This window comes from Scyliorhinus canicula, chromosome 10 (genome assembly GCF_902713615.1).
Source record: "Scyliorhinus canicula chromosome 10, sScyCan1.1, whole genome shotgun sequence".
NCBI lineage: Eukaryota > Metazoa > Chordata > Chondrichthyes > Carcharhiniformes > Scyliorhinidae > Scyliorhinus > Scyliorhinus canicula.
In genome coordinates, this window is record NC_052155.1 from 107,458,952 (window position 1) to 107,486,218 (window position 27,267).

General features: G+C 48.9%; 1 protein-coding gene across 6 annotated transcripts in view; it reads left to right on the plus strand.

Moving 5' to 3' along the window:
* The first annotated feature begins 690 nt into the window (after nucleotides 1-690).
* Nucleotides 691-27,267, plus strand: part of mcmdc2 (minichromosome maintenance domain containing 2) — a 196,078-nt gene continuing 169,501 nt past the window's right edge. For all 6 annotated transcript variants that reach the window (XM_038809519.1, XM_038809521.1, XM_038809520.1 and 3 more), the window contains exon 1: nucleotides 691-921. In XM_038809519.1, coding sequence (XP_038665447.1) covers nucleotides 822-921 — 100 coding nt within the window. In that variant the 5' untranslated portion in view covers nucleotides 691-821. The remainder of the gene's footprint in view (nucleotides 922-27,267) is intronic.

Genomic DNA, 27,267 nt, shown 5'->3' on the forward strand with positions numbered 1-27,267 from the left:
GGCAGCTCAGCAACAACCAACCCTGGGATCAAGCAGCAAACTGAGCAACAGCAACAACAGAGAGCAGCAGCAGCCACTCTCCATCACAGCAACAATCTCAGAACTCCAAACTCTGCGCTGGTCGTTCCGGCTTCGGATTACCCATGCAAAATTGCCCCTTAGTGTCCAAAAAAAGGTTAGCTGAGGTAACTGGGTTACAGGGATAGGGTGGGGCGTGTACCGAAGTAACGTACTCTTTCGGAGGGTCGGTGCAGACTCGATGGGCCGAATGGCCTCCTTCTGCATTGCACTAATTCTACGAGTCTCTGGAGGATGTCACTATCGGTGTCGCCAGCCACTGTCATCTCATTTGTTACCGCCTTTTGGCAAGGAGTCAACAGCGTCAAAAATGAAAGAACAAAATGACGATGTGGGGGAGTACCCAAGCTTAATTTTGGAGAAGCGATTGTAACTGTTCCTTACGTGGTAGATGAGACTGCTGCATGTCACTGACTGCAAAATCAGAATGACATCTTTATGAGTAGTTATGTTGATGTGACAGTTGGTGCTCAAATCAACGCAGTTCTATTTGTTTGGACAGGTTCCTCTCACTGGGCTGCAATAATATTCACGCGCACACTCTGGACCCACGCGCAGGGGATCAGCTACGCCTGCGCGCCAGCACCTCGTGGGGCGTTCGCAACTGCCGTTCTCCGGCGCGCGGCGCGGTGCAGCCTCCTTTCGCCGCTGTTTACGGTGCAGCCTCCTTTCGCCGCTGTTTACGGTGCTGCAGCCGCGCTCTGGTCAATCCGGCAGATTGAGGTTAGAGGGGTCGTGTTCAAATGGCAGCTGAGGACCTGGCTCTGAAGGAGTTGGCCTTGGTTTACTTGGACAGGACGGGAGGGCTGCACATATTTATCAGCGACTGTATTCGCTATAATGGTAATTTTTAAAGGAATAATATGTGTAATTATTCATTCAGAATTGTATTTATGGACTGGTATAAACGGTTTTTATATTATAAGAAATGGCAACAACACGAATACCCCGAAGTCATTGCAATGTTATCACAGCAGAGATCTTCGTACGTAAACATTCCTTGCAACCCGTGTGTCGTCCAAATAGTGATCACTTAGGATATCAAATACATACATATCAATATTTACATGACCACCACGCGGAGTGCAGTGGAGGCCTGGACGCTAAATGGCTTCAAGGCAGAGATAGATAAATTCTTGATGTCGCGAGGAATTAAGGGCTACGGGGAGAATGCTGGTAGGTGGAGTTGAAATGCCCATCAGCCATGATTGAATGGCGGAGTGGACTCGATGGGCCGAATGGCCTTACTTCCACTCCTATGTCTTATGGTCTTATTCACAGGATAGATTTGGCTGAAGACGCCGTCTCCCACCACATCCCCGGAAATGATCCCGGTTCCTAAATCATGACATGCGAGCAGTCTAGGCCAGCTCTCTAACCATCCTCCCTTCCACTCCCCCCGTTCCTATCTTGAGTCTGTCCTTCCACCTTATAACCCCCTCCCCCTCTCCCTCTGTCCCTCTGGGACATTCTCCCCATCCCAACCTCCTGTCCCCCCCTCCCCCGTGTTCTAGTGCCCCCCCCCCCCCCCCCCCCCCGTTCCTGCGTGTCTCCACTCTCACCCCTTCTTTCCCGGGACATAAAGCTAGCGTAAGCAAGGCAGTTTTGTCCTGCGCAAATGTTTTTTCTTTAAAATAAGTTTGCCTTCACTGTTGGTGCTGTTCCTGCTGCCTTCCCAGCCCGTGTCCTCACACAAACCCGTCAGCCTCGGCTGGAGCGGTTAAGTAGAGTTCCTTCCCCTGGATGGTTCCCCACAGTTTGGCATACCGAACCGCACCCCACTCTTGTACAGGGCTGCCTTGACTCTGTTAAATTCAGCAGGGCGCTTGGCCAGGTCTGCCCCCCTTTCCTGATAGACTCAGATTGAGTGGCCCTCCTGTCATGATATGCAAACATGCAACCAATGAACACTCAGAATAGGACACAACCAATGGGCAGTCATGACACTCAGAGGTGGCATCACCACAAGGGGGCATGACAGAAACACTTTTAAAGGGACGAGGCACTCACACCCTGCCTCTTTCCACAGACAGACATCTAAAGAGTTAGACAGGGTTGATCAGCAGCATCACACCCCAGTACATGGTTTAGAGCAAGCTGGTACAATTAGACTGAGTTACTACAGTTAGATTAGCAAAGAGTCAAACTAATTTGAGAACTGTGTTAATAGTTCAATAAGCACGTTGAACTCATTTCAGAGTCTGGAGCATCATTTAGTTAAGACTGCATCAAGTAGTAGCCTGTGTTACCCAAAGCAGCATAACACAACAAGAGCAATTGTTGAAAATCAAACACATGACCCAGCCAGTCGCAATTGAAGCGTGTCCTGTGCATGAGCACTCTAAAAATCGCTATTCACAGTTACAAAACGGCAGAAAGTGAAAAACAAGCCTCCCACGAGGTGGCGAGTATTCAGGCCATCTCCCGGATGCAACGCCTCCACATTGACGAAAGCGGCCATTTTGCACACTCTTCCCGATGCATGCACAATGTGATCGGGAACACAAAGCAGGCGAAAACCGCACTACACAAGTGCAGACGTCCGAGAACCGCACCGTGCATGCGCAACGACGCACTGAGTGTCATGACGCCGACGTCATGATGTGTGCGAACTGCGGCACCGCCCATTTTTTAAAAAACTGCCCTGCAAGAGGCAAACGCTGTTTAAACTCTGGGAAACCAAACCGCTATGTAGCTCTGTGCAGATCTGCACCACCAGTCAGGAGCCAGCGCTCCCAATTCCGACAGCGGTGCATCAGAAGTCTGCAACACCGAATGCATGACTCTGATCCAGGCAGTGCGACGGATCCAGATGATGAATACCTGGACAACACTTACCGAGTGTGCATTATTACGAAGTGCGAATACGCCACACCGGACACATCACGAGTCCAATCAATCCTGCCCGTGGATTCCGAGGATGAATGACATGCAGTGATGAAGGTAAACCACTGCCCCATCCAGTTCAAACTGGACACAGGTGCATCCGCCAACCTGATTTCGCAGGTGGACTTCAAGAGAATCAAGAAGCGCCCCCCGCACAATTCTTCCAGCTGCCTGCAAACTCTTGGACTACATTGGAAACGCAATCAAGGCACTGGAGTGCTGCCATCTGCAATTGACCAGCCGACACACACAAGAAAGCTTACGCTTCGAGATTGTTAAACCAGACAGGGCGTCCCTGCTAGGTACGCACGCCTGCAAGCAACTGAACCTCATTCAAAGGGTTTACACCACAACGCCGTCCCATTCGGATCTTCAAGCCAGCATCAACATCCTAACCCAGTACCCAGATGTATTTAGCGGGATGGGCACGCTGCTGTACGAGTACAAGATTCTACTGTGGCCTGATGCCAAGCCAGTGGTTCACGCACCACTACGTGTCCCTGCTGCACTGAGAGAGCGCCTGAAGGCAGAGCTCACGAGTCTACAACAAAAAGGCATCATCTCCAAGGTCACTGAACCAATCGATTGGGTTAGCTGAATGGTGTGCGTAAAGAAACCTTCGGGGGACCTACACATTTGCATTGACCCCAAGGAGCTAAACAAAAACATTATGCGGGAAAAACATCCTGAAGACGGAAGAAATCACGAGTGAGATGGCACACGCACGCCTCTTCACAAAATTGGACGCATCCCAAGGATTTTGGCAAATCCAACTTGAAGAATCCAGCAGAAGTCTCTGCACCTTCAACACGCCTTTAGGCAGGTTCTGCCACAACCGAATGCCATTTGGCATCAGACATTTTCCATCACATCATGGAACAGATGATGGAGGGAATAGGAGGGGTTCGTGTCTACTTTGCCGATATCATAATCTGGTCCACAACCCCAGAGGAACATGTGTCGTGACTCAAGAATGTATTCCGATGCATACATGAACATGGCCTCAAGCTAAACAGGTCCAAGTGATGTTTTGGGACATCCACGCTGAAGTTGCTGGGCGATCAGATTTCGCAACACGGTGTGCGCCGGACACAGACAAAATTAAAGCCATCGAGGCAATGAAAGTCCCCGAGGACAAGAAGGTAGTTCTGCTCTTCCTGTGAATGGTCAATTTCCTTGTCAAGTTCATCCCGAATTTGGCCACACACACCATAGCCCAACACAACCTGGTGAAAAAATTAACTGTCTTTGAGTGGAAGGCGGAGCACCGAACGGAGTGGCTGGAGCTGAAAGCCAAGCTCACCACTGCACCCGTCCTTGCATTCTTTGACCCAGACCGAGAGACCAAGATATCCACAGATGTGAGTCAGGATGGCATTGGGGCGGTGTTGACACGTCATCCTGGGTACTAGTAACATATGCGTCACGGGCAATGTCATCCACTGAGACCAGATATGCGCAGATTGAGGAGTGTTTAGGTCTTCTCACCGGCATCCTCAAATTTCATGATTATGTCTACAGCTTGCCAACATTTACTTTTGAGACGGACCATAGGCTTCATGTCCACATCATCCTAAAGGACGTGAATGACAAGACGCCACGTTTGCAGAGAATTCTGCTCAAACTCCAGAGGTATGATTTCAATTTGGTGTACACACCTGGCAAGGAGCTCATCATCGTCGATGCACTGTCCCGCTCCGTCAACACATCGAGTGAACCACTGGAGATCATCCAGCACATTGAATTGCAGGTAAAACTGTGTGCAAGCACTCTCCCAGCAACAGATGAGAAGATCGTTATCATCCGGGAAGAGACGGCCAAAGACCCCCTGTTGCAGCGAGTCATCCACAACCTCAGCAATGGCTGGCAGAAAGGGCAATGCCCTCAATTCTACAACATCAAGGACAACCTGACGCTGATCGACGGCATCCTACTCAAGCTGGACAGGATAGTCAGCCTGCTACGTCTCCAGAGCATGGTGCTGCGGCAGATTCATGAGGGACACCTGGGCGTAGAAAAGTGCAGACGCAGGGCCTGGCAAGCTATCTACTGGCCCGGCATCAACCAGGACATCACAGACATGGTCCTGAACTGCAAAACCTGTCAGAGGTTCCAACCAGCGAAGAGCAAGGTGATGCTCCAACTACATGACCTAGAGATCTCTCCGTGGTCCAAGGTTGGCATGTCGCCAACTCAACTGTTGATGAACAAAGACCTGCGGACGATACTTCCAGCCATACACCTGCCCAACCTTGATCACCTCCTGGTGCTGCAGAAGATGCAGCAGCTTCGCGACAGCCAGAAGCAGGGCTATGACGCACATGCCACTGATCTGGACGTGCTAACCCCGGCAGACATGGTCAGGATATCGGATGGTGGGTGGTCTGCTCCGGCTGTCATTGTTCGACAGGCTGCGCCCAAATTCTATGTCATAGATATGGCTGATGGCTTCTTTGTGCGAAGGAATTGAAGGGCACTGCAAAAAGTTGCTTGCCCACAACCACTTTCGCCTCCATTTCCACATGTCGAATTTCCACTTCCAGACACCACGGGGCCACCAGTCGTGCCTCCCACTCGGCTGTCAAGACACCGTCACGAGGATCAGATGCAAGCCTCAGAGACTGGACTTATGAGCATTTGTTTTGTTTGTTCTGTTCTGTATTCCTCAGTTAGTCGTATTAGACAGACACGTTCACATGTATATACATCTAAAAAAAAAAGCAAAAACTAAGGGGGCCGATGTCATGATATGCAAACATGCAACCAATGAACACTCAGAATAGGACACAACCAATGGGCACTCAGGACACTCAGAGGTGGCATCATCACAAGGAGGCATGACATAAACGCTATAAAAGGGATGAGACACTCACACCCTGCCTCTTTCCACAGACAGACATCTAGAGAGTTAGACAGGGTTGATCAGCAGCATCACACCCCAGTACGTGGCTTCGAGCAAGCTGGTACAGTTAGACTGAGTTACTGCAGTTAGATTAGCAGAGTCAAACTCATTTGAGAACTGTGTTAATAGTTCAATAAACACGTTGAACTCATTTCAGAGTCTGGAGCATCCTTTAGTTAAGACTGCATCAAGTAGCAGCCTGAGTTATCCGAAGCAACATAGCACAACACCTCCCACTGGCAGGACTGAGTGTGCCTTGCCCAGTTCAGGGTCTTCTCCCGATCTTGGTATCAGTGCAGCTTCACAATTAAGGCCCATGGCTGCTCCCTCGCATTAGATTTTCGCCGGTGTGACCTGTGGGCTCTGTCTATCTCCAAGGGTATGGGAAAGCTGTCTCTTCTGACCAGGTTACCCAGAGTCTGGGCTACATATTCCATGGGATTCCTACCCTGGATGCCCTCCAGCAGGCCCACGATACGGAGGTTCTGGCAGAACAACCGATTTTACTGGTCCTCCACCTTCCCCTTCAGTGCCCCTAGCGTCGCCACCAACCTTGCCACTTCTGTTTCCAGGGAGGCGATCCAGTCACTTTGGTTGGTCTCTGCTTTCTCTAGGTCCCTGATTTTTGCCTCCTGTGCCTCCAGTTGTACCTGTCTTCTCCAACGCCACCTTGAAGAAGGCCAGGGCGTCCGTGACTGTCGCCTTCACTGTCGGCATAATTTCCAACTTGATGGCATCTCTGTGTTTTCAGAGCTCCTGAGTCATGATATTTCTTCCACTCGCTTACCTTTGGATAGTCCGGTGTGACCCCTGGTAACCCAGCTCGTTCGAGTGTGGCTGGCTCCGACTCGCTCCTCGTGTTCGGCGTCGGCCCGTTTCTCCTCTTCAGGCTTTTGCTGCCTCTGCCATCCTTTCGGGTACTGGAGTTATTGCTGGGCATTTCTCGGCAGTTGCATTTGTCTTGTGGTTGGGGATTCAACTAGTATGGTCGTCTATTTTCATGCAAAAAATGCTGTTTTTCTGAGTTCCTAGAGAAGAGCCACCTTCCCTGCGTTTGCTCAGCGCATTTCCCCTCACTGGAAATCCCCGGAAACTTTTTTATGTACGTTTCATAACTTGACCTGTACATTCATTTCTGTTCGGAATGTTCTTGCCTGGTCACTGACTGCTGTTTCAGTTTATTTGTTAGATCCTCAATGTGTTTCTTAGAATTCACCTTCTCTGGACTTCCGGTTGCGGCTATGCAGAGCTAAGCCGCACGTTCGGCAGCTCCCGCGATTTAGGGACTTTTGAGCCGTTTCGAGGGCCCCAAACGGCGCTGTTTTTACGCATCCCGGTGGGGGAAGGTGCCTGGAAGAACTTGCCTCACACTATATGGTGCTCACCCGGAGTGGGACGAACAAAAAGGCTGCAGCAACTCCCCCCAAAAAACGGGGGAAGCAAAACAAAATGGTGGCCTGCGCAACACCCGAGGACTGGTGGAAGTGGGCGCAGGAGCAACAGGCCTCACTCCTACGATGTTTTGCTGAGCTGAAGGCTGAGCTGCTGGACTCCATGAATGCAACTACGAACAAGCTGCTTGGGACCCAGGCGGCCCAGGAGCAGTCTATTCGGGGGTTGCAGCAGCAGGCCGTTGAAAGGGAGGAGGAGGCCGTGGTCCTCGTGGGGAAAGTGGAGTTGCACGGGGCACTTCACAAAAAGTGGCAGGACCGCTTGGAGGAGCTGGACGTTCGCACGAGGCGAAAGAATCTGAGGATCCTGGGCCTGGCGGAGGGGCTGGAGGGGTCGGATCTCCCGGCGTATGTGACCACGATGCTGAGCTCGTTGATGGGAGCGGGGTCCTTCCATTTTCCCCTGGAGCTTGAGGGAGCGCACAGAGTGATGGCAAGGAGGCCCAAGGCAGGTGAGCCCCCGAGGGCGGTGCTGGTGCGGTTCCACCGATTCAGTGACCGGGAGTGTGTGCTGCGCTGGGCCAAGAAAGGGAGGAGCAGTAAATGGGAGAATTCGGTAGTGAGGATCTACCAGGACTGGAGTGCGGAGGTGGCTAAGCGGCGGGCCGGGTTCAACCGGACGAAGTCGGTGCTTCATGCCAAGCAGGTCAGGTTTGGAATGCTGCAGCCTGCGCGCCTGTGGGTGACATACAAAGACCGGCACCATTACTTCGAGTCACCGGAGGAGGCGTGGGCCTTTGTACAGGCGGAGAAGCTGGACTCGAACTAGGGCCTGGGGACATACTTTGGCCGTCGTTGTTTCCGCTGTGGCTGTTTTGTTTCAACTGTTTCAACTTTTTTAACTACGACATGTGTGTTATGTATGCTGGTTTTCTGTTTGCTCTGTTTACGGGTGGGTTTGTTTGTTGGGCATGGTTGTGGGTTAGGTGGGGAGTGTTCGGGGTTTGTGTATTATATGTTCTCTTCTGTACGGGGCTGGGGATTGAGGTGAAACTGGATTTTGGGGAACTGCGTCAGAAGGGTGGGGTGTGGCAGTGTGAAAGCGCGGGCTTTCCTCTGGTTTCCCGCGCTGTGGGGCAGGGGGTGCGGAGCTTGTGGTGGGGGCGGGGCCTCTACGGGTCTTCTTTCCCGCGCTGCAGCAATGCCAGGGAGGTGTGGCAAGAGGGGGATGACCCCATGCCGGGAGGGGATAGGTTTTGGCGGGAGCTGCCGGGGTCAGCAGAAGTCAGCTGACACACGGAAGTACCATGGAGGGTGTGTCGCGGCTAGGAGGGGTCCTAGCCTGGGGGGGGGGGATACCGGGTTGCTGCTGGAATGACTAGGAAGGAGCCGATGGGGACCGGGGGGAAGAGGAGAGGCGTTATCGCCATGGGGAACGGGTCGAGCGGGGTGTGCCGGCCTGGGGCGAACATCTGCCAAGTTATGGCTAGTCGACAGGGGAGGGGGGGGGGTGGGTTGCCCTCTGATCCGGCTGATTACCTGGAACGTGAGGGGGCTGAACGGGCCGGTTAAGAGAACCAGGGTGTTTTCCCATCTAAGGGGGTTGAAGGTGGACGTGGCTATGCTCCAGGAGACCCACCTGAAGGTGGCGGACCAGGTTCGTCTGAGGAAGGGGTGGGTGGGGCAGGTTTATCATTCAGAATTGGACGCGAAGAACCGGGGGGTGGCGATTCTGGTGGGGAAGAGGGTGGCGTTTGAGGCAGCTGAGGTGGTGTCGGACAAGGAGGGCAGATATATCATGGTGAAGGGTAGGCTTCAGGGAGAGAAGGTGGTGCTGGTGAACGCATATGCCCCGAATTGGGATGATGCTGGCTTCATGAGAAGATTGTTGGGCCGCATCCCTGGAGGCAGGGGGCCTGATCATGGGGGGAGATTTTAACACAGTGCTGGATCCCACACTGGACCGGTCCAGTTCAAGGACGGGTAGGAGACCGGCGGCGGCCAAAGTGCTGAGGGGATACATGGACCAGATGGGATGGGGTGGATCCCTGGAGGTTTGGGAGACCGAGAGCGCGGGAGTATTCCTTTTTCTCTCATGTCCATAGGGTTTATTCACGGATAGACTTTTTTGTCCTGAGCAGGGGATTGATTCAGAGGGTGCAGGATGCCGAGTACACGGCCATAGCGATTTCGGACCATGCCCCGCACTGGGTTGATCTGGGGATGGGAGAGGCGCGGGACCAGCGCCCGCTCTGGCGCCTGGATGTGGGGATGCTGGCGGAGGAGGAGGTGTGTAAGAGGGTTCGGAGAGGCATTGAGGGGTATCTGGATACCAATGATACGGGGGAGGTCCAGGTGGGGATGGTCTGGGAGGCTCTGAAAGCAGTGATCCGGGGGGAGCTGATCTCCATCCGGGCCCACAGGGAAAGGAGGGAGAGGAAGGAGAGGGAGAGACTGGTGGGAGAGCTCCTGGAGGTGGACAGGAGATATGCAGAGGCACTGGAGGAAGGGCTGCTGGGAGAACGGCGCAGTTTACAGGCCAATTTTGACTTGTTGACCACCAGAAAGGCGGAGACACAGTGGAGGAGGGCGCAGGGCGTGGTATATGAGTATTGGAGAGAAGGCGAGCAGGATGTTGGCGCATCAGCTCCGTAGGCGAGATGCGGCTAGGGAAATTGGTGGAGTGAAGGATGGGGGTGGAAATGTAGTGCAGAAGGGCACAGAAGTAAATGGGGTCTTTAGGGACTTTTATGAAGGATTGTACCGGTCGGAACCTCCGAGGAGGAGAGAGGGGATGGAGAGCTTCATGAACGGGCTATGTTTCCCAAGGGTTCAAGAGAGGCTGGTAGAGGGGCTGGGGGCACCAATAGAGTTGGAGGAGCTAGTCAGGGAGATCGGACAAATGCAGTCAGGATAAGGCCCCGGGGCCGGACGTCCGGCGGAATTGTACAAAAAATATGCGGACCTGGTGGGTCCCCTGTTTGTGCGAACCTTCAATGAGGCATGGGAGGGGGGGGGGGCTTTGCCCCCAACGATGTCGCGGGCACTGATCTCTTTTGATCCTAAAACGGGATAAGGACCCCTTGCAGTGCGGATCATATAGGCCTATCTCGCTCCTTAACGTAGACGCTAAATTGCTGGCGAAGATCCTGGCTACCAGGATAGAGGACTGTGTGCCAGAGGTAATTCACGAAGATCAGACAGGATTTGTCAAGGGGCGGCAGCTTAACACGAATGTGTGGAGACTGCTCAATGTTATCATGATGCCGGCAGTGGAGGGGAGGCGGAGATAGTGGTGGCGCTGGACGCAGAGAAAGCGTTTGATAGAGTTGAGTGGGGGTCTGTGGGAGGTGCTGGAGAGGTTTGGATTTGGGGAGGGATTCATCAAATGGGTGAGGCTGCTTTACGCGGCTCCGATGGCGAGTGTAGTCACAAATGGAAGGAGATCGGAGTACTTTAGGCTCTATCGTGGGACCAGGCAGGGGAGTCCCCTGTCCCCCCTGCTCTTTGCACTGGCGATTGAACCGCTGGCCATGGCGTTGAGGGAGTCAGGGAGATGGAGGGGTCTGGTGCGGGGTGGGGAGGAGCACCGGGTATCGCTGTATGCGGACGACCTGCTGTTATATGTGGCGGACCCAGAGGGGGGAATGCCGGGGGTGATGGAGCTGTTAGCGGAATTTGAGGGCTTCTCGGGCTATAAGCTAAATTTAGGAAAGAGCGAGGTATTTGTAGTGCACCCGGGAGATCAAGAGGAGGGAATTGGGAGGCTCCCTTTCAGGAGGGCAGTGAAGAGTTTCAGGTACCTGGGGGTGCAGGTGGCCAGGAGTTGGGGGGCTCTCCATAAGCTTAACTTCACCAGACTAGTGGAACAGATGGAGGAGGAATTTAAAAGATGGGACATGGTGCCGCTATCGCTGGCGGGCAGAGTGCAATCCGTCAAAATGATTCCAGTGCTTGCCCATCTTTATCCCTAGGGCCTTTTTTAAAAGGGTGACCAGCAGCATCATGGGATTTGTTTGGGCGCATGGCACCCCGAGGGTGAAGAGGGTCTTTTTGGAGCGGGGTAGAGATAGGGGGGGCTGGCGTTGCCAACCTCTCGGGGTACTACTGGGCGGCCAACGTGTCGATGGTGCGTAAGTGGGTGAGGGGGAGGGGGCAGCATGGAAACGGATGGAGAGAGCGTCCTGTGGGGATACGAGCCTGGGGGCCCTGGTAACGGCGCCGTGGCCGCTCCCTCCCACGAGGTATACCACGAGTCCGGTGGTGGCGGCTACCCTCAAGATTTGGGGGCAGTGGAGGCGACATAGGGGAGAAGTGGGGGGCTCGATGGAGGTTCCGTTAAGGGGGAACCATAGGTTCGTCCCGGGGAACATGGATGGGGGATTTCAGGGATGGTACAGAGCGGGCATTAGACAGCTGAGGGACCTGTTCATCGACGGAAGGTTTGCGAGCCTGGGGGAGTTGGAGGAGAAATTTGGGCTCCCTTCGGGAAACATGTTTAGATATCTGCAGGTAAAGGCATTGCTAGACGGCAGGTGGAGGGATTCCCTGCGCTCCCCGCGAGGGGGGTGAGTGACAGGGTGCTTTCGGGGGTCTGGGTCGGGGAGGGGAAGATATCCGATATCTACAAGCTTATGCAGGAGGTGGAAGAGGCATCAGTAGAGGATCTGAAAACGAAGTGGGAGGGGGAACTGGGGGAACAGATCGAAGACGGGACATGGGCTGATGCCCTGGAGAGGGTAAATTCTTTCTCCTCGTGTGCGCGGCTTAGCCTCATTCATTCAAGGTGCTGCATAGGGCCCACATGACTGGGACGAGGATGAGTAGGTTCTTTGGGGGTGAAGATAGGTGTGTCAGGTGCTCGGGGAGTCCAGCGAACCATGCCCAAATGTTCTGGGCATGCCCGGCACTGGAGGAGTTCTGGAAGGGGGTGGCGAGGACGGTGTCAAGGGTGGTGGGATCCAGGGTCAAGCCAGGATGGGGACTCGCGATCTTTGGGGTTGGGGTAGAGCCGGGAGTGCAGGAGGCGAAAGAGGCCAGTGTGCTGGCCTTTGCGTCCTTAGTAGCCCAGCCGAAGGATTTTGCTACAATGGAAGGACGCGAGGCCCCCAAGCGTGGAGAACTGGATCAATTACATGGCGGGCTTCATTAAGCTAGAGAATGTCGAATTCGCCCTGAGAGGATCGGTGCAAGGGTTCTTTAAGCAGTGGCAACCTTTCCTCGACTTTCTGGCTCAACGATAGGGTCTGGGACAGTAGCAGCAGCAACCCTGGGGGTGGGGGGGGGGGGGGGGGAGACGATGACTATGTTTGTTTATTTTATTTAAATTTGATTTATTTAATTTTAATTTATGGTTAAGTTTTCTTGTGGGGGGGGGGTGTGATACATGTGATGTTACGGTTTAGGGGGATTTGTGGGTGTTATAGAACATAGAACATTACAGCGCAGTACGGGCCCTTCGGCCCTCGATGTTGCGCCGACCTGTGAAACCATCTGAAGCCTATCTGACCTACACTATTCCATTTTCATCCATATGTCTATCCAGTGACCACTTAAATGCCCTAAAGTTGGCGAGTCTACTACTGTTGCAGGCAGGGCGTTCCACACCCCTACTACTCTCTGAGTAAAGAAACTGCTTCTGACATCTGTCCTATATCTACCACCCCTCAATTTAAAGCTATGTCCCCTCGTGTTGGTCATCACCATCCGAGGAAAAAGACTCTCACTGTCCACCCTATCTAACCCTCTGACTATCTTATATGTTTCTATTAAGTCACCTCTCAGCCTTCTCCTCTCTAACGAAAACAACTTCAAGTCCCTGAGCCTTTCCTCGTAAGACCTTCCCTCCATACCAGGCAACATCCTAGTAAATCTCCTCTGAACCTTTTCCAAGTTTCCACATCCTTCCTATAATGTGATGACCAGAACTGCACGCAGTACTCCAGGTGCGGCCGCACCAGAGTTATATACAGCTGCAGCATGACCTTGTGGCTCCGAAACTCAATCCCCCTGCTGATAAAGGCTAGCACACTATATGCCTTCTTAACAGCCCTATTAACCTGGGTGGCAACTTTCAGGGATTTATGTACCTGGATGCCGAGATCTCTCTGTTCATCTACACTACCAAGAATCTTGCCATTAGCCCAGTACTCTGCATTCCTGTTACTCCTTCCAAAGTGAACCACCTCACACTTTTCCGCATTAAACTCCATCTGCCACCTCTCAGCCCAGCTCTGCAGCTTATCTATGTCCCTCTGTATCCTATAACATCCTTCAGCACTATCCACAACTCCACCGACCTTCGTGTCATCTGCAAATTACTAACCCATCCTTCTACACCCTCTTCCAGGTCATTTATAAAAATGACAAATAGCAGTGGCCCCAAAACAGATCCTTGCGGTACACCACTAGTAACTGAACTCCAGGATGAACATTTGCCATCAACCACCACCCTCTGTCTTCTTTCAGCTAGCCAATTACTGATCCAAACCGTTAAATCACCTTCAATCCCATACTTCCTTATTTTCTGCAATAGCCTACCGTGGGGAACCTTATCAAACGCCTTACTGAAATCCATATACACCACATCAACCGCTTTACCCTCATCCACCTGTTTGGTCACCTTCTCAAAAAACTCAATAAGGTTTGTGAGGCATGACCTACCCTTCACAAAACCGTGTTGACTATCGCTAATCAACTTGTTCTTTTCAAGATGATTATAAACCCTATCTTTTATAACCTTTTCAACATTTTACCCACAACCGAAGTAAGGCTCACAGGTCTATAATTACCAGGGTTGTCTCTACTCCCCTTCTTGAACAAGGGGACAACATTTGCTATCCTCCAGTCTTCCGGCACTATTCCTGTCAACAAAGACGACATAAAGATCAAGGACAAAGGCTCTGCAATCTCCTCCCTGGCTTCCCAGAGAATCCTAGGATAAATCCCATCTGGCCCAGGGGACTTATCTATTTTGACATTTTCCAAAATTGCTAACACCTCCTCCTTTTGAACCCCAATTCCATCTAGCCTGGTCGACTGAACCTGAGTATTCTCCTCGACAACATTGTCTTTCTCCAGTGTAAACACAGACGAAAAATATCCATTTAACGCTTCCCCTATCTCCTCTGATTCCACACACAACTTTCCACTACTATCCTTGATTGGCCCTAATCTTACTCTAGTCATTCTTTTGTTCTTGATATACCTATAGAAAGCCTTAGGGTTTTCCTTGATCCTATCCGCCAACGACTTTTCCTGTCCTCTCCTCGCTCTTCTTAACTCTCCCTTTAGGTCCTTCCTGGCTAACTTGTAACTCTCAAGTGCCCTAACTGAGCCTTCATGTCTCATCCTAACATAAGCCTTCTTCTTCCTCTTGACAAGTGCTTCAACTTCCTTAGTAAACCACGGTTCCCTTGCTCGACAACTTCCTCCCTGCCTGACAGGTACATACTTATCAAGGACACGCAGTAGCTGTTCCTTGAAAAAGCTCCACATTTCGATTGTACCCATCCCCTGCAGTTTCCTTCCCCATCCTATACATCCTAAATCTTGCCGAATAGCATCATAATTGCCTTTCCCCCAGCTATAATTCTTGCCTTACGGTATATACCTATCCCTGCCCATTGCTAAAGTAAACATAACCGAGTTGTGATCACTATCACCAAAGTGCTCACCTACATCTAAATCTAACACCTGGCCGGGTTCATTACCCAGTACCAAATCCAATGTGGCCTCTCCCCTTGTTGGCCTGTCTACATACTGTGTCAGAAAACTCTCCTGCACACACTGTACAAAAACTGACCCATCTATAGTACTCGAACTATAGTATTTCCAGTCAATATTTGGAAAGTTAAAGTCCCCCATAACAACTACCCGGTTACTCTCGCTCCTGTCGAGAATCATCTTTGCAATCCTTTCCTCTACATCTCTGGAACTATTCGGAGGTCTATAGACAACTCCCAACAGGGTGACCTCTCCTCTCCTGTTCCTAACCTCGGCCCATACTACCTCAGTAGATGAATCCTCAAACGTCCTTTCTACCGCCGTAATACTTTCCTTGATTAACAATGCCACACCCCCCCTCTTTTACCATCTTCTCTGTTCTTACAGAAACATCTAAATCCTGGAACCTGCAACAACCATTCCTGTCCCTGCTCTACCCATGTCTCCGAAATCGCCACAACATCGAGATCCCAGGTACCAACCCATGCTGCAAGCTCACCTACCTTATTCCGGATGCTCCTGGCGTTGAAGTAGACACACTTCAAACCAGCGTCTTGCTTGCCGGTGCCCTCTTTCGAACTTTTAACCCTATCCCTGACCTCACTACTCTCAACATCCTGTACACTGGGACTACAATTTAGGTTCCCATCCCCCTGCTGAATTAGTTTAAACCCCCCCGAAGAGCACTAGCAAATCTCCCCCCCAGGATATTGGTACCCCTCTGGTTCAGGTGAAGACCATCCTGTTTGTAGAGGTCCCACCTACCCCAGAATGAGCCTCAATTATCCAGGAAACCAAAACCCTCCCTCCTGCACCATCCCTGTAGCCACGTGTTCAACTCCTCTCCTTATTTCTCACTTCGCTAGCACGTGGCACGGGTAACAACCCAGAGATAAAAACTCTGTTTGTTCTAGCTCTCAGCTTCCACCCTAGCTCCCTGAATTTCTGTCTCAAATCCCCATCTCTCTTCCTACCTATGTCGTTGGTACCTATGTGGACCACGACTTGGGGCTGCTCCCCCTCCCCCTTAAGGATCTCAAAAACACGATCAGAGACATCACGAACCCTGGCACCTGGGAGGCAACACACCAACCGTGAGTCTCTTTCGTTCCCACAGAACCTCCTCTCTGTTCCTCTAACTATGGAGTCCCCAATGACAAGTGCTCTGTTCCTCTTCTCCCTTCCCTTCTGAGCAACAGGGACAGACTCTGTGCCAGATACCTGTGCCCTATTGCTTACCCCTGGTAAGTCGTCCCCCGCAACAGTATCCAAAACGGTATACTTGTTATAGAGGGGAACGACCACAGGGGATCCCTGCACTGCCTGCCGGTTCCCTCTCCCTCCCCTGACGGTAACCCATCTACCTTCTTCTTTTACCTGAGGTGTGACTACCTCCCTATAACTCCTCTCAATAACCTGGGGCAGTTAGTTGCATATTATTACTTGTTATATTTTTATATTTTCTGTAAAAAATTCCAATAAAAATTATTTTTAAAAAAATAATTCACCTTCTCTGTTTTCAAAGTCAGGATTTGGTCTTCCATACAACACATCTTGTCCATCATGTTGTTCAAGTTAGATCAGAGCTCAACAATTTAATCAGTTTGTTTATTAATTCTGCATCCTAGCAACTATTCTGATTCTTCAACAATTCCTTCTGTTCCAAGCATTTTTCATGATGTTTACTGGAGATATCTGATGCTTAGAGTCAAGTTTTAAATGAATTTGTTGAATTTGTTTGTACAAGTTCAATATTTAAGCATTGCAATTCCTTTTGAATATTCTGTTGCCTGTGAGCTACACTCCAGTGTTCTCTTCAGTTCTAATTTTTCCTTAACAAACTCATTTTTCATATTACAGGTTGATTCTCTGCACTGATCAGTTTTTCTTTAGCAGACTATAATTCCTCTGTGCTATCCTTCAAGCTCTCATTCTGTAATGGAACTTCTGCCAGTTGCCTTTGAGACAATATATGAATGTCATTGATGAACATGGCGAACAGAAGATAACGAGCAGGCAAATTAATTGAATGGTTTCTGGGTAACGAGGGCTATCTTACCTATTAAGGGTTATTACTCACTGGCTATTACTCACTGTATATATAATTTACTTGTGTGGGTAAAGTTTACTCATGTATATCAGGAGGCCAGGTAAAGAAGTCACAATTTTAAGAGATACGGGAGCTAGTCAATCTTTAATGGTTAGAGATGAAGAGTTATGTAGTTTGGGAAGAATTTTTCCAGAAAAGGTGCTCATATGTGGAATTCAGGGTGAGAGGAGTAGTGTTCCATTATATAAGGTAAGGCTGGAAAGTCCAGTGAAGAGTGATGAAGTGGTAGTAGGAGTAATAGAGAAGCTATCTTTTCCAGGAATACAGTTTATCTTGGGTAATAATACAGCTGGATTGCCGGTGGGAGTGATGCCTACCGTTGATAAGCCATTGGAGAATCAGACAACTGAAGTGTTGAAGGACGAATATCCTGGGATTTTTCCAGATTGTGTAGTAAGAAGGTCGCAAAGTCACAGGTTAAGACAAGAGGAGAAATCAAAGAGTGAAGATAAAGTGGAAGTGCAATTATCAGAAATAATTTTTGATCAGATAGTTGAAAAAGAACAAAAACAGGTGGAGGATGAGGCGGATATTTTTAGTTCAGTAAAATTGGTGGAGTTACAACAAAAAGATATAGAAATAAAACGGCTGTATCAGAAAGCATACACAGAAGAGGAATCTGAGTGCATACCAGAGTTTTGTCTTGATGAGAAAATGGAGACCTGTACATATGCAGGCGGATGAAAAGTGGGCAGAAGTTTATCAAGTAGTATTGCCAGTAGGGTATAGAAAGGAGGTGTTGGGAGTTGCACATGAGGTACCAGTGGGAGGTCATTTGGGAATAAGGAAAACTCAAGCTAAAATCCCAAAACAGTTTTATTGGCCTGGACTACATAAAGATTTAGTCAATCATGTCACACATGCCAAGTGATAGGGAAACCTCAAGCAGTGATAAAACCAGCGCCCTTAATACTCATTCCAGAATTTGAGAAACCTTTTACAAGGGTCCTAATTGATTGCGTAGGACCGCTTCCTAAAACAAAAAGTGGGAATCAATAACTTTTGACTATAATGGATGTGTCTACCAGGTTCCCAGATGCCATTTTAGTACATAATATTACAGCTAAAAAGATTGTGGAGGAATTACTTAAATTCTTTACGAGATATGGACTACCCACAGAAATACAATCGGATCAAGGATCAAATTTTACCTCGAGGTTATTCAAAGAAGTAATGGATAGCTCAGGAATAAAATAATTTAAATCAACTGCGTACCATCCAGAATCGCAGGGAGCGTTAGAAAGGTGGCATCCGACATTAAAGACAATGTTGAGGGCTTATTGTCAAGATTATCCAGAGGATTGGGATAAAGGAATTCCATTCGTACTGTTTGCAATTAGGGATGCTCCTAATGAGTCAACCAAATTTAGTCCTTTTGAACTAATTTTTGGTCATGAGGTAAGAGGACCACTTGAATTGATTAAGGAAAAATTTGTGAGTGAATAATCGGAAATGACATTCGATTACGTGTCAAATTTTAGGGAACGATTAAATAGGGCAGGTGAATTGGCTAGACAACATTTAAAATTTGCACAAAATGCAATGAAACGGGTAGCTGACAAGAAATCCAAAGTTCGTAGTTTTGCCAGTGGAGATAAAGTTTTAGTATTGTCACCAGTGATAGGTGAACCTGTAAAAGCTAGGTTTTATGGACCTGATCAGATTGAAAGGAAATTAAGTGAGGTGCATTATGTGGTAAAAACACCAGATAGAAGGAAGACTCACCGAGTGTGTCATGTGAATATGCTTAAAAGGTACTTTGAAAGGGAAGGGGAGAAAAAGGAGGTTTTAATGATTCTAACTCAAAGTGACGAACCAAATCCAGATGACTGTGAATTTGACAAACCTCAAATTAAATCGGAAAATTAGGATGTTCTTAAAAATTGGGATAAAATGTTGAGTTACCTTCCAGAGGAAAAACAAACTGACCTGAAAGAGTTATTGATATCACATGGGCAAGTTTGTGGAGATAAATTGGGAAGTACTAAAATGGCTATACATGATGTAGATGTGGGAAATGCTGTTCCAATCAAACAACATCCATACAGACTTAACCCTTTAAAATTGGCACAAGTTAACAAAGAGATTGGAAGAATGCTTAAAAATGGCATAATTGAAGTGGGTTGCAGCCAATGGAGCCCACCCATAGTGATGGTACCAAAACCAGACGGTACCCAATGGTTGTGTGGGGACTTTAGAAAGGTTAATGCAGTTACAAAAACGGACTCTTATCCTATACCACGTTTGGAGGATTGCATTGAGAAAGTGGGACAATCTGTTTTTATTTCCAAATTGTATTTAATTAAAGGTTACTGGCAGGTATCTTTATCCGAAAGGGCGAAGGAGATTTCAGATTTTTGTGACTCCAGATGGTACATACCAATTCAAAGTTATGCCATTTGGCATGAAAAATGCCCCAGCCACATTTCAACGGTTAACTAACAAAGTCGTTTCAGGTTTACCCAATTGTGCGGTATACATCGATGATCTGGTAATTTCAGCCAGACATGGACAGAACATTTAAAACATTTGATGGAGTTATTTGATCGACTTCAGGAGGCGGGTTTGGTCATAAACCTAGCCAAAAGTGAATTTAGAAAAGCCCAAGTCACTTTTCTTGAGGAGTTTCCGATATCCTCAAGACGAAGGGAAATAATACGATTTCTTGGCACAAGTGGATTTGATCCAACATTTGTGCAAAGGTTTTGTAGCGTGATTGCTCCACTGCTGGACGTGCTGAAGAAACGTCAAAAATTTCAATGGACAGCAGACTTTCGACAGGCATTTGACTGCCTGAAAGCTGTGATAACCAATGCTCCTGTGTTGGGAGAATTACAAGGGACTCTGTGATCAGATTGAACTAAAGTATCTGACTTTAAAGAGAAATGCCGAGGCCTAGAGAAATGGACGGATCGTGCAAAGACCTTCTTGTTCAAAGAGACTGTCGATCATGGAGGATTTCAGTTGGAGGAAGAAGAATGGAAAAAAAATGGACTATATTATTATACCTGTATGCGTGTGTTGTTTTTTTGAACCAATAAAGTACATTTACTGTGTGCATTTCTTAAAGGATGGTGAAAAGGTGAAAAATGAAACCATCTTGAAGTTGATGGGGTTTTTTTTCTTGGGGGGAGGTGTCATGAGAATGTCGCTTTAAGAAATGTTTGGCTGCTCATGTTACTGCAGTGATGTCAGATTGTGGGTGGAGCTGAGCTCTGGTTCTACTTTTTAGTTTCACTTTGAGGGAAGCTTGGGTGTGTCTGTCTTTTTGGTTTTGTTTTTCAGTGTGTTGCAGCTGAAGTCAGACAAAGCAGCTTGATCTCTTTGCCATGAAGGACTATCTCTTAATCATTTGGTGAATTCATAATTCTAAATGTTTTCAGTAGTGAATGTAAACCCTAATGCACTTCTGTTTAAAGGTTTGTTAAATCTTCTGGGTGTTAAAAGGGAAGCATACAGATTACAACATACAGTCTTGTATTCTTTGGTGGGGTCTATTTGATTTAATGGTTGCTAAGATGTTCACTGTTTGTTTTGGAAAGGTTAACTTGAGTTCATAGAATAAACATTGCTTTGCTTTAGAAAATACTTCCTTTTCTGCTGTACCACACCTGTAGAGTGGGCCATGTGCTCCCCATACCACAATCTATTAAAAGTTGTGGGGCAGGTGAACTCCATGATACACTTTGGGGTTCTCTAAACCCTGGCCCATAACAATGGTGGCAGTGAGGAATGTGCCACCTCCAAGTCGGACGGGGCCCTCCGGCCTAAAGCTCTCCAGAGGACGTCCGCCAGGGGTGTCAAAGGCCACTGACGCGGTGAGGCGCAGGCTGCCCTCACCCCTGATGTGCATCCTGGGGACACACCTAGATGTAGCGGTAGGGCACAGCAGGCTAAGCAGATAGAGGATCAATGATCATTGGGGAAGAGGGAGGACGTCATCATTGGGGGCCTAGGATTACTGGGATCACGACTGTCGGCCATTAAAAAACTTTACAGCTGAGACATATGAAGCCTCCCCCATGCACCCCGGCTACCCTGGTCCCAGCCCCCTGGTCCTTCCGGCAAGCCGGACCATCGCCGCCTGTCCTCCATCCTCCGGCTGGTCCCACGTGTCCTTACTAGGCTCGTCCTCCAGCCCCTCCTGGTCCAGCTCCGCATATTCCTCCACATCTAGCACGGCAACCCTCTGCTGTGCTAGGTTGTTGAGGGCACAGCAGACCACCATAAAGCGGGCGACTCTGCAGTCCACCACCAGAGTGGTTGAAGCATCAGAGCCGCATTTTATGCAGTCCGATGTACTACTCAATGACACTCTGGGTGGCCACATCGGCTTTGTTATATCTGGTCTCTGCATTGGTCACCAGCTTCTGTACTTGCGTCATTAGCCACGTCCTAAGTGGGAACCCTTTGTCCTCCAAGAGCCATCCAGTCAGCCTGGGGTGTCCTCCGAAGATGCTGGAGATCTCCATCTGTCCCAGGATGTAGCTGTCACACACGTGCATGATCTTGAGGTGCTGGATGCACATAAGCTAAGGTTTAGGGATTGAAACCCTTTCCTGTTAATGAAGGGCACTCCCAGACAGTCTAGTGTGCGCATGGTGAAATGCATGCCATCTATTAGCCTCAGGACCTGGGGCAACCCGGCAATGGCGGAAAATTGTGCTGCTTGGGCATCTTGGTGGGCTTGATCCAGGTCAAAGTTTATGTAGTTGGCTGCTCAGGGAAACAGGGCGTCCGTGACCTCCCTGATGCACATATGGGCAGTGGGTTGGGATATGCCACACAATTCCCTATTTGAACCCTGGAATGATCCTGAGGCATGGACATTCAGGGAGTGGGTAGTCTCCTCCGCCACATGGTGCCAAGTCTGCAAGGACATGGCACAGGTCTTGCACCATCTCCTTGTTGAGGCGGAGCCTGCTGTGGCACATGCTGCCTGTCATCTGTTCGAAGGACCAGCGATACCTGTACACATTGGGGTGTTGCTGGCCTTCCCCTCTGGGTCCCTCCCCAGCCTGATGGGCGGCTGGGTCCTCAGGGGCCTTGCACATGGGCCGCCGCCTCAATCCTCCGTCAACGCTGCTGCCGCCTTCTCCAGTGGCTGGCCGTCTGGTCTGCCAACGCCTTTGTGAGGGCGGCTTCCGCAGGGTCTGAGATATCATCCATAATGTAATATCTATAAGGAATTGGACAGGATGTGAGACAGACAATCAGTTAGGGCTTCCACTCCGGTACCCTCAAATCTTCCAAACCTCCCCCACCCTCACATTTTCAGGGTGCCATCAGACATGCCCTGCACACGCACTCTTTGCTGCAGCAGTGGCCTCTGCACACCGGACCCTGTACCCCAGACACCCGCTGGTAACATGGCCTGGGACGGGCATTGATTCCACCCCACCCCTCCGACCAAGACCTTCTTCCTCTGGCCCCTGGGGGCACCCCCGCTCGAGCACTGGGGCAGTGGCTCCGCTGCCCCTGGGCTGACTGGCCAATTTCCAAGATGGCTGCTCATTTTGGATCCCTGCAACAGCCATTGCGCTAGCTTCACATTTTTAAATAGGTGTACTAAATGGCGCCCGTGTGACTGCTTGCTGGGGAGGCAATTGGATCACGGGAGGCCATTCGATAGAGGGTCATTCCCGTTAATGGGATGGAGATTGGTCTTAATTGGTGATTATTGGTTTCTCGCCAACGGGAGCGGGCCAGGTAGATCGGAAACCGATCGTCGCCTGACATGTTTCCCAATTTTGGCTCCTTCCACTACCCTGCCTGTTCATTTTCACGCTCGCGCGACGTGGCCCATAGATCCCACCTATGGGCTGGGATTCTCCCTGTTGGGGACTAAGTCCCTACGTCTACCGGAAGCGGGCGAGAATCACTCCGAACTTTTACCTCGAAAGTTTGGGGTGATTCGCCGTTTAACAAGGGGCTAGCAGAGCCAGGGCATGCATCGCGCAGCTCTGGCTGCCAGCGGAACCCTGCTGTCCAGACCGCGCAGCCGCGCATGCGCGTGGCTGCCCCTGGAGTCAGATACCCCCCGCACCCCACCAGGACTGCCACGCGGCCTTGGGTCCAAGTTCCCACTGGCTGGTACCAGATGTAAACCACGTCGGCGGAGTTCGGCCGGTCGACCGCGGAGAATTCTGCGGGGGCCTGTTCCAATGGCCGCCTGTTCCAATGACCCCCGACAGGCGCTGCGTCGACCGCACGCGCGCGACTGGCGGGTCCGTGAGAATCGCGGAAGCGCCGGATTTCCGGCATGAACAGCTATTCTCCGCCGGCGTGATTATGTCGCGGAGGGTCGGAGAATCCTGCCCATGGTCTTTAGTCTTTTAGTTAAATTATTTAAAAAACAGAAGGAAATAATTTTTTCGTAAAATTCTTGCTCTGTTACTTGTATCATTATTTCAGAGAGGGAAAACCTCTGCCGCCTGCCCAACCAATTATTTGTAACCGCTATTTTAGGATTAAATCATGCTTTGCAATAGTAACAAGTGATCATGTTTACAAATTCACCAACCAAAAAATATTTCTTTAAAATTCTAAATGTGGTCTTATCGAGACATTTTTATATCAATTTTATTGATTTATATGTTATACATAGAACATAAGAACATAAGAACATAAGAACTAGGAGCAGGAGTAGGCCATCTGGCCCCTCGAGCCTGCTCCGCCATTCAATTAGATCATGGCTGATCTTTTGTGGACTCAGCTCCACTTTCCGGCCCGAACACCATAACCCTTAATCCCTTTATTCTTCAAAAAACTATCTATCTTTACCTTAAAAACATGTAATGAAGGAGCCTCAACTGCTTCACTGGGCAAGGAATTCCATAGATTCACAACCCTTTGGGTGAAGAAGTTCCTCCTAAACTCAGTCCTAAATCTACTTCCCCTTATTTTGAGGCTATGTCCCCTAGTTCTGCTGTCACCCGCCAGTGGAAACAACCTGCCCGCATCTATCCTATCTATTCCCTTCATAATTTTAAATGTTTCTATAAGATCCCCCCTCATCCTTCTAAATTCCAACGAGTACAGTCCCAGTCTACTCAACCTCTCCTCATAATCCAACCCCTTCAGCTCTGGGATTAACCTAGTGAATCTCCTCTGCACACCCTCCAGCGCCAGTACGTCCTTTCTCAAGTAAGGAGACCAAAACTGAACACAATACTCCAGGTGTGGCCGCACTAACACTTTATACAATTGCAACATAACCTCCCTAGTCTTAAACTCCATCCCTCTAGCAATGAAGGACAAAATTCCATTTGCCTTCTTAATCACCTGTTGCACTTGTAAACCAACCTTCTGTGACTCATGCACTAGCACACCCAAGTCTCTCTGAACAGCGGCATGCTTTAATATTTTATCGTTTAAATAATAGTCCCGTTTGCTGTTATTCCTACCAAAATGGATAACCTCACATTTGTCAACATTGTATTCCATCTGCCAGACCCGAGCCCATTCACTTAACCTATCCAAATCCCTCTGCAGACTTCCAGTATCCTCTGCACTTTTCGCTTTACCACTCATCTTAGTGTCATCTGCAAACTTGGACACATTGCCCTTGGTCCCCAACTCCAAATCATCAATGTAAATTGTGAACAATTGTGGGCCCAACACGGATCCCTGAGGGACACCACTAGCTACTGATTGCCAACCAGAGAAACACCCATTTATCCCAACTCTTTGCTTTCTATTAATTAACCAATCCTCTATCCATGCTACTACTTTACCCTTAATGCCATGCATCTTTATCTTATGCAGCAACCTTTTCTGTGGCACCTTGTCAAAGGCTTTCTGGAAATCCAGATATACCACATCCATCGCCTCCCCGTTATCTACTGCACTGGTAATGTCCTCAAAAAATTCCACTAAATTAGTTAGGCATGACCTGCCTTTTACAAACCCATGCTGCGTCTGCCCAATGAGACAATTTCTATCCAGATGCCTCGCAATTTCTTCCTTGATGATAGATTCCAGCATCTTCCCTACTACCGAAGTTAAGCTCACTGGCCTATAATTTCCTGCTTTCTGCCTACCTCCTTTTTTAAACAGTGGCGTCACGTTTGCTAATTTCCAATCCACCGGGACCACCCCAGAGTCTAGTGAATTTTGGTAAATTACCACTAGTGCATCTGCAATTTCCCGAGCCATCTCTTTTAGCACTCTGGGGTGCATTCCATCAGGGCCAGGAGACTTGTCTACCTTTAGCCCCATTAGCTTGCCCATCACTCCCTCCTTAGTGATAACAAGACTCTCAAGGTCCTCACCTGTCATAGCCTCATTTCTATCAGTCACTGGCATGTTATTTGTGTCTTCCACTGTGAAGACCGACCCAAAAAACCTGTTCAGTTCCTCAGCCATTTCCTCATCTCCCATTATTAAAACTCCCTTCTCATCCTCTAAAGGACCAATATTTACCTTAGCCACTCTTTTTTGTCTTATATATTTGTAAAAACTTTTACTGTCTGTTTTTATATTCTGAGCAAGTTTACTCTCATACTCTATCTTACTCTTCTTTATAGCTTTTTTAGTAGCTTTCTGTTGCCCCCTAAAGATTTCCCAGTCCTCTAATCTCCCAGTAATCTTTGCCACTTTAGATGCTTTTTCCTTCAATTTGATACTCTCCCTTATTTCCTTAGATATCCACGGTTGATTTTCCCTCTTTCTTCCGTCCTTCCTTTTTGTTGGTATAAACCTTTGCTGAGCACTGTGAAAAATCGCTTGGAAGGTTCTCCACTGTTCCTCAACTGTTCCACCATAAAGTATTTGCTCCCAGTCTACCTTAGCTAGTTCTTCTCTCATCCCCTTGTAATCTCCTTTGTTTAAACACAAAACACTAGTATTTGATTTTACTTTCTCACCCTCCATCTGTATTTTAAATTCCACCATATTGTGATCGCTCCTTCCGAGAGGATCCCTAACTATGAGATCATGAATCAATCCTGTCTCATTACACAGGACAAGATCTAGGACCGCTTGTTCCCTCGTAGGTTCCATTACATACTGTTCTAGGAAACTATCGCGGATACATTCTATAAACTCCTCCTCAAGGTTGCCTTGACCGACCTGGTTAAACCAATCGACATGTAGATTAAAATCCCCCATGATAACTGCTGTACCATTTCTACATGCATCAGTTATTTCTTTGTTTATTGCCTGCCCCACCATAACATTACTATTTGGTGGCCTATAGACTACTCCTATCAGTGACTTTTTCGCCTTACTATTCCTGATTTCCACCCAAATGGATTCAACCTTATCCTCCATAGCACTGATGTCATCCCTTACTATTGCCCGGATGTCATCCTTAAATAACAGAGCAACACCACCTCCCTTACCATCCACTCTGTCCTTCCGAATAGTTTGATACCCTCGGATATTTAACTCCCAGTCGTGACCATCCTTTAACCATGTTTCAGTAATGGCCACTAAATCATAGTCATTTACGATGATTTGTGCCATCAACTCATTTACTTTATTCCGAATACTACGAGCATTCAGGTAAAGTACACTTATTTTGTTTTTTTTACCTCTGTTTTGAATCTTAACATCTCCAGTTTTATTCCTTTTGTTATTACTGGACCTATTCACTGTGCTCCCCTCAGTCACTGTACCTTGTACTGTCGCCCTTTTAGATTTCTGACTATGTCTTCCCTGCCTTGCACTTTTCCCCTTACTTCCTTTTACTTCTGTCCCTGTTTTACTACCTTCCAACTTCCTGCATCGGTTCCCATCCCCCTGCCACATTAGTTTAAACCCTCCCCAACAGCTCTAGAAAACACCCCCCCTAGGACATCGGTTCCAGTCCTGCCCAGGTGCAGACCGTCCGGTTTGTACTGGTCCCACCTCCCCCAGAACCGGTCCCAATGCCCCAGGAATTTGAATCCCTCCCTCTTGCACCATCTCTCGAGCCACGCATTCATCCTATCTATCCTGACATTCCTACTCTGACTAGCTCGTGGCACTGGTAGCAATCCTGAGATTACTACCTTTGAGGTCCTACTTTTTAGTTTAACTCCTAACTCCCTGAATTCCGCTTGTAGGACCTCATCCCGTTTTTTACCTATATCGTTGGTGCCTATGTGCACCACGACAGCTGGCTGTTCACCCTCCCCCCCCAGAATGTCCTGCAGCCGCTCCGAGACATCCTTGACCCTTGCACCAGGGAG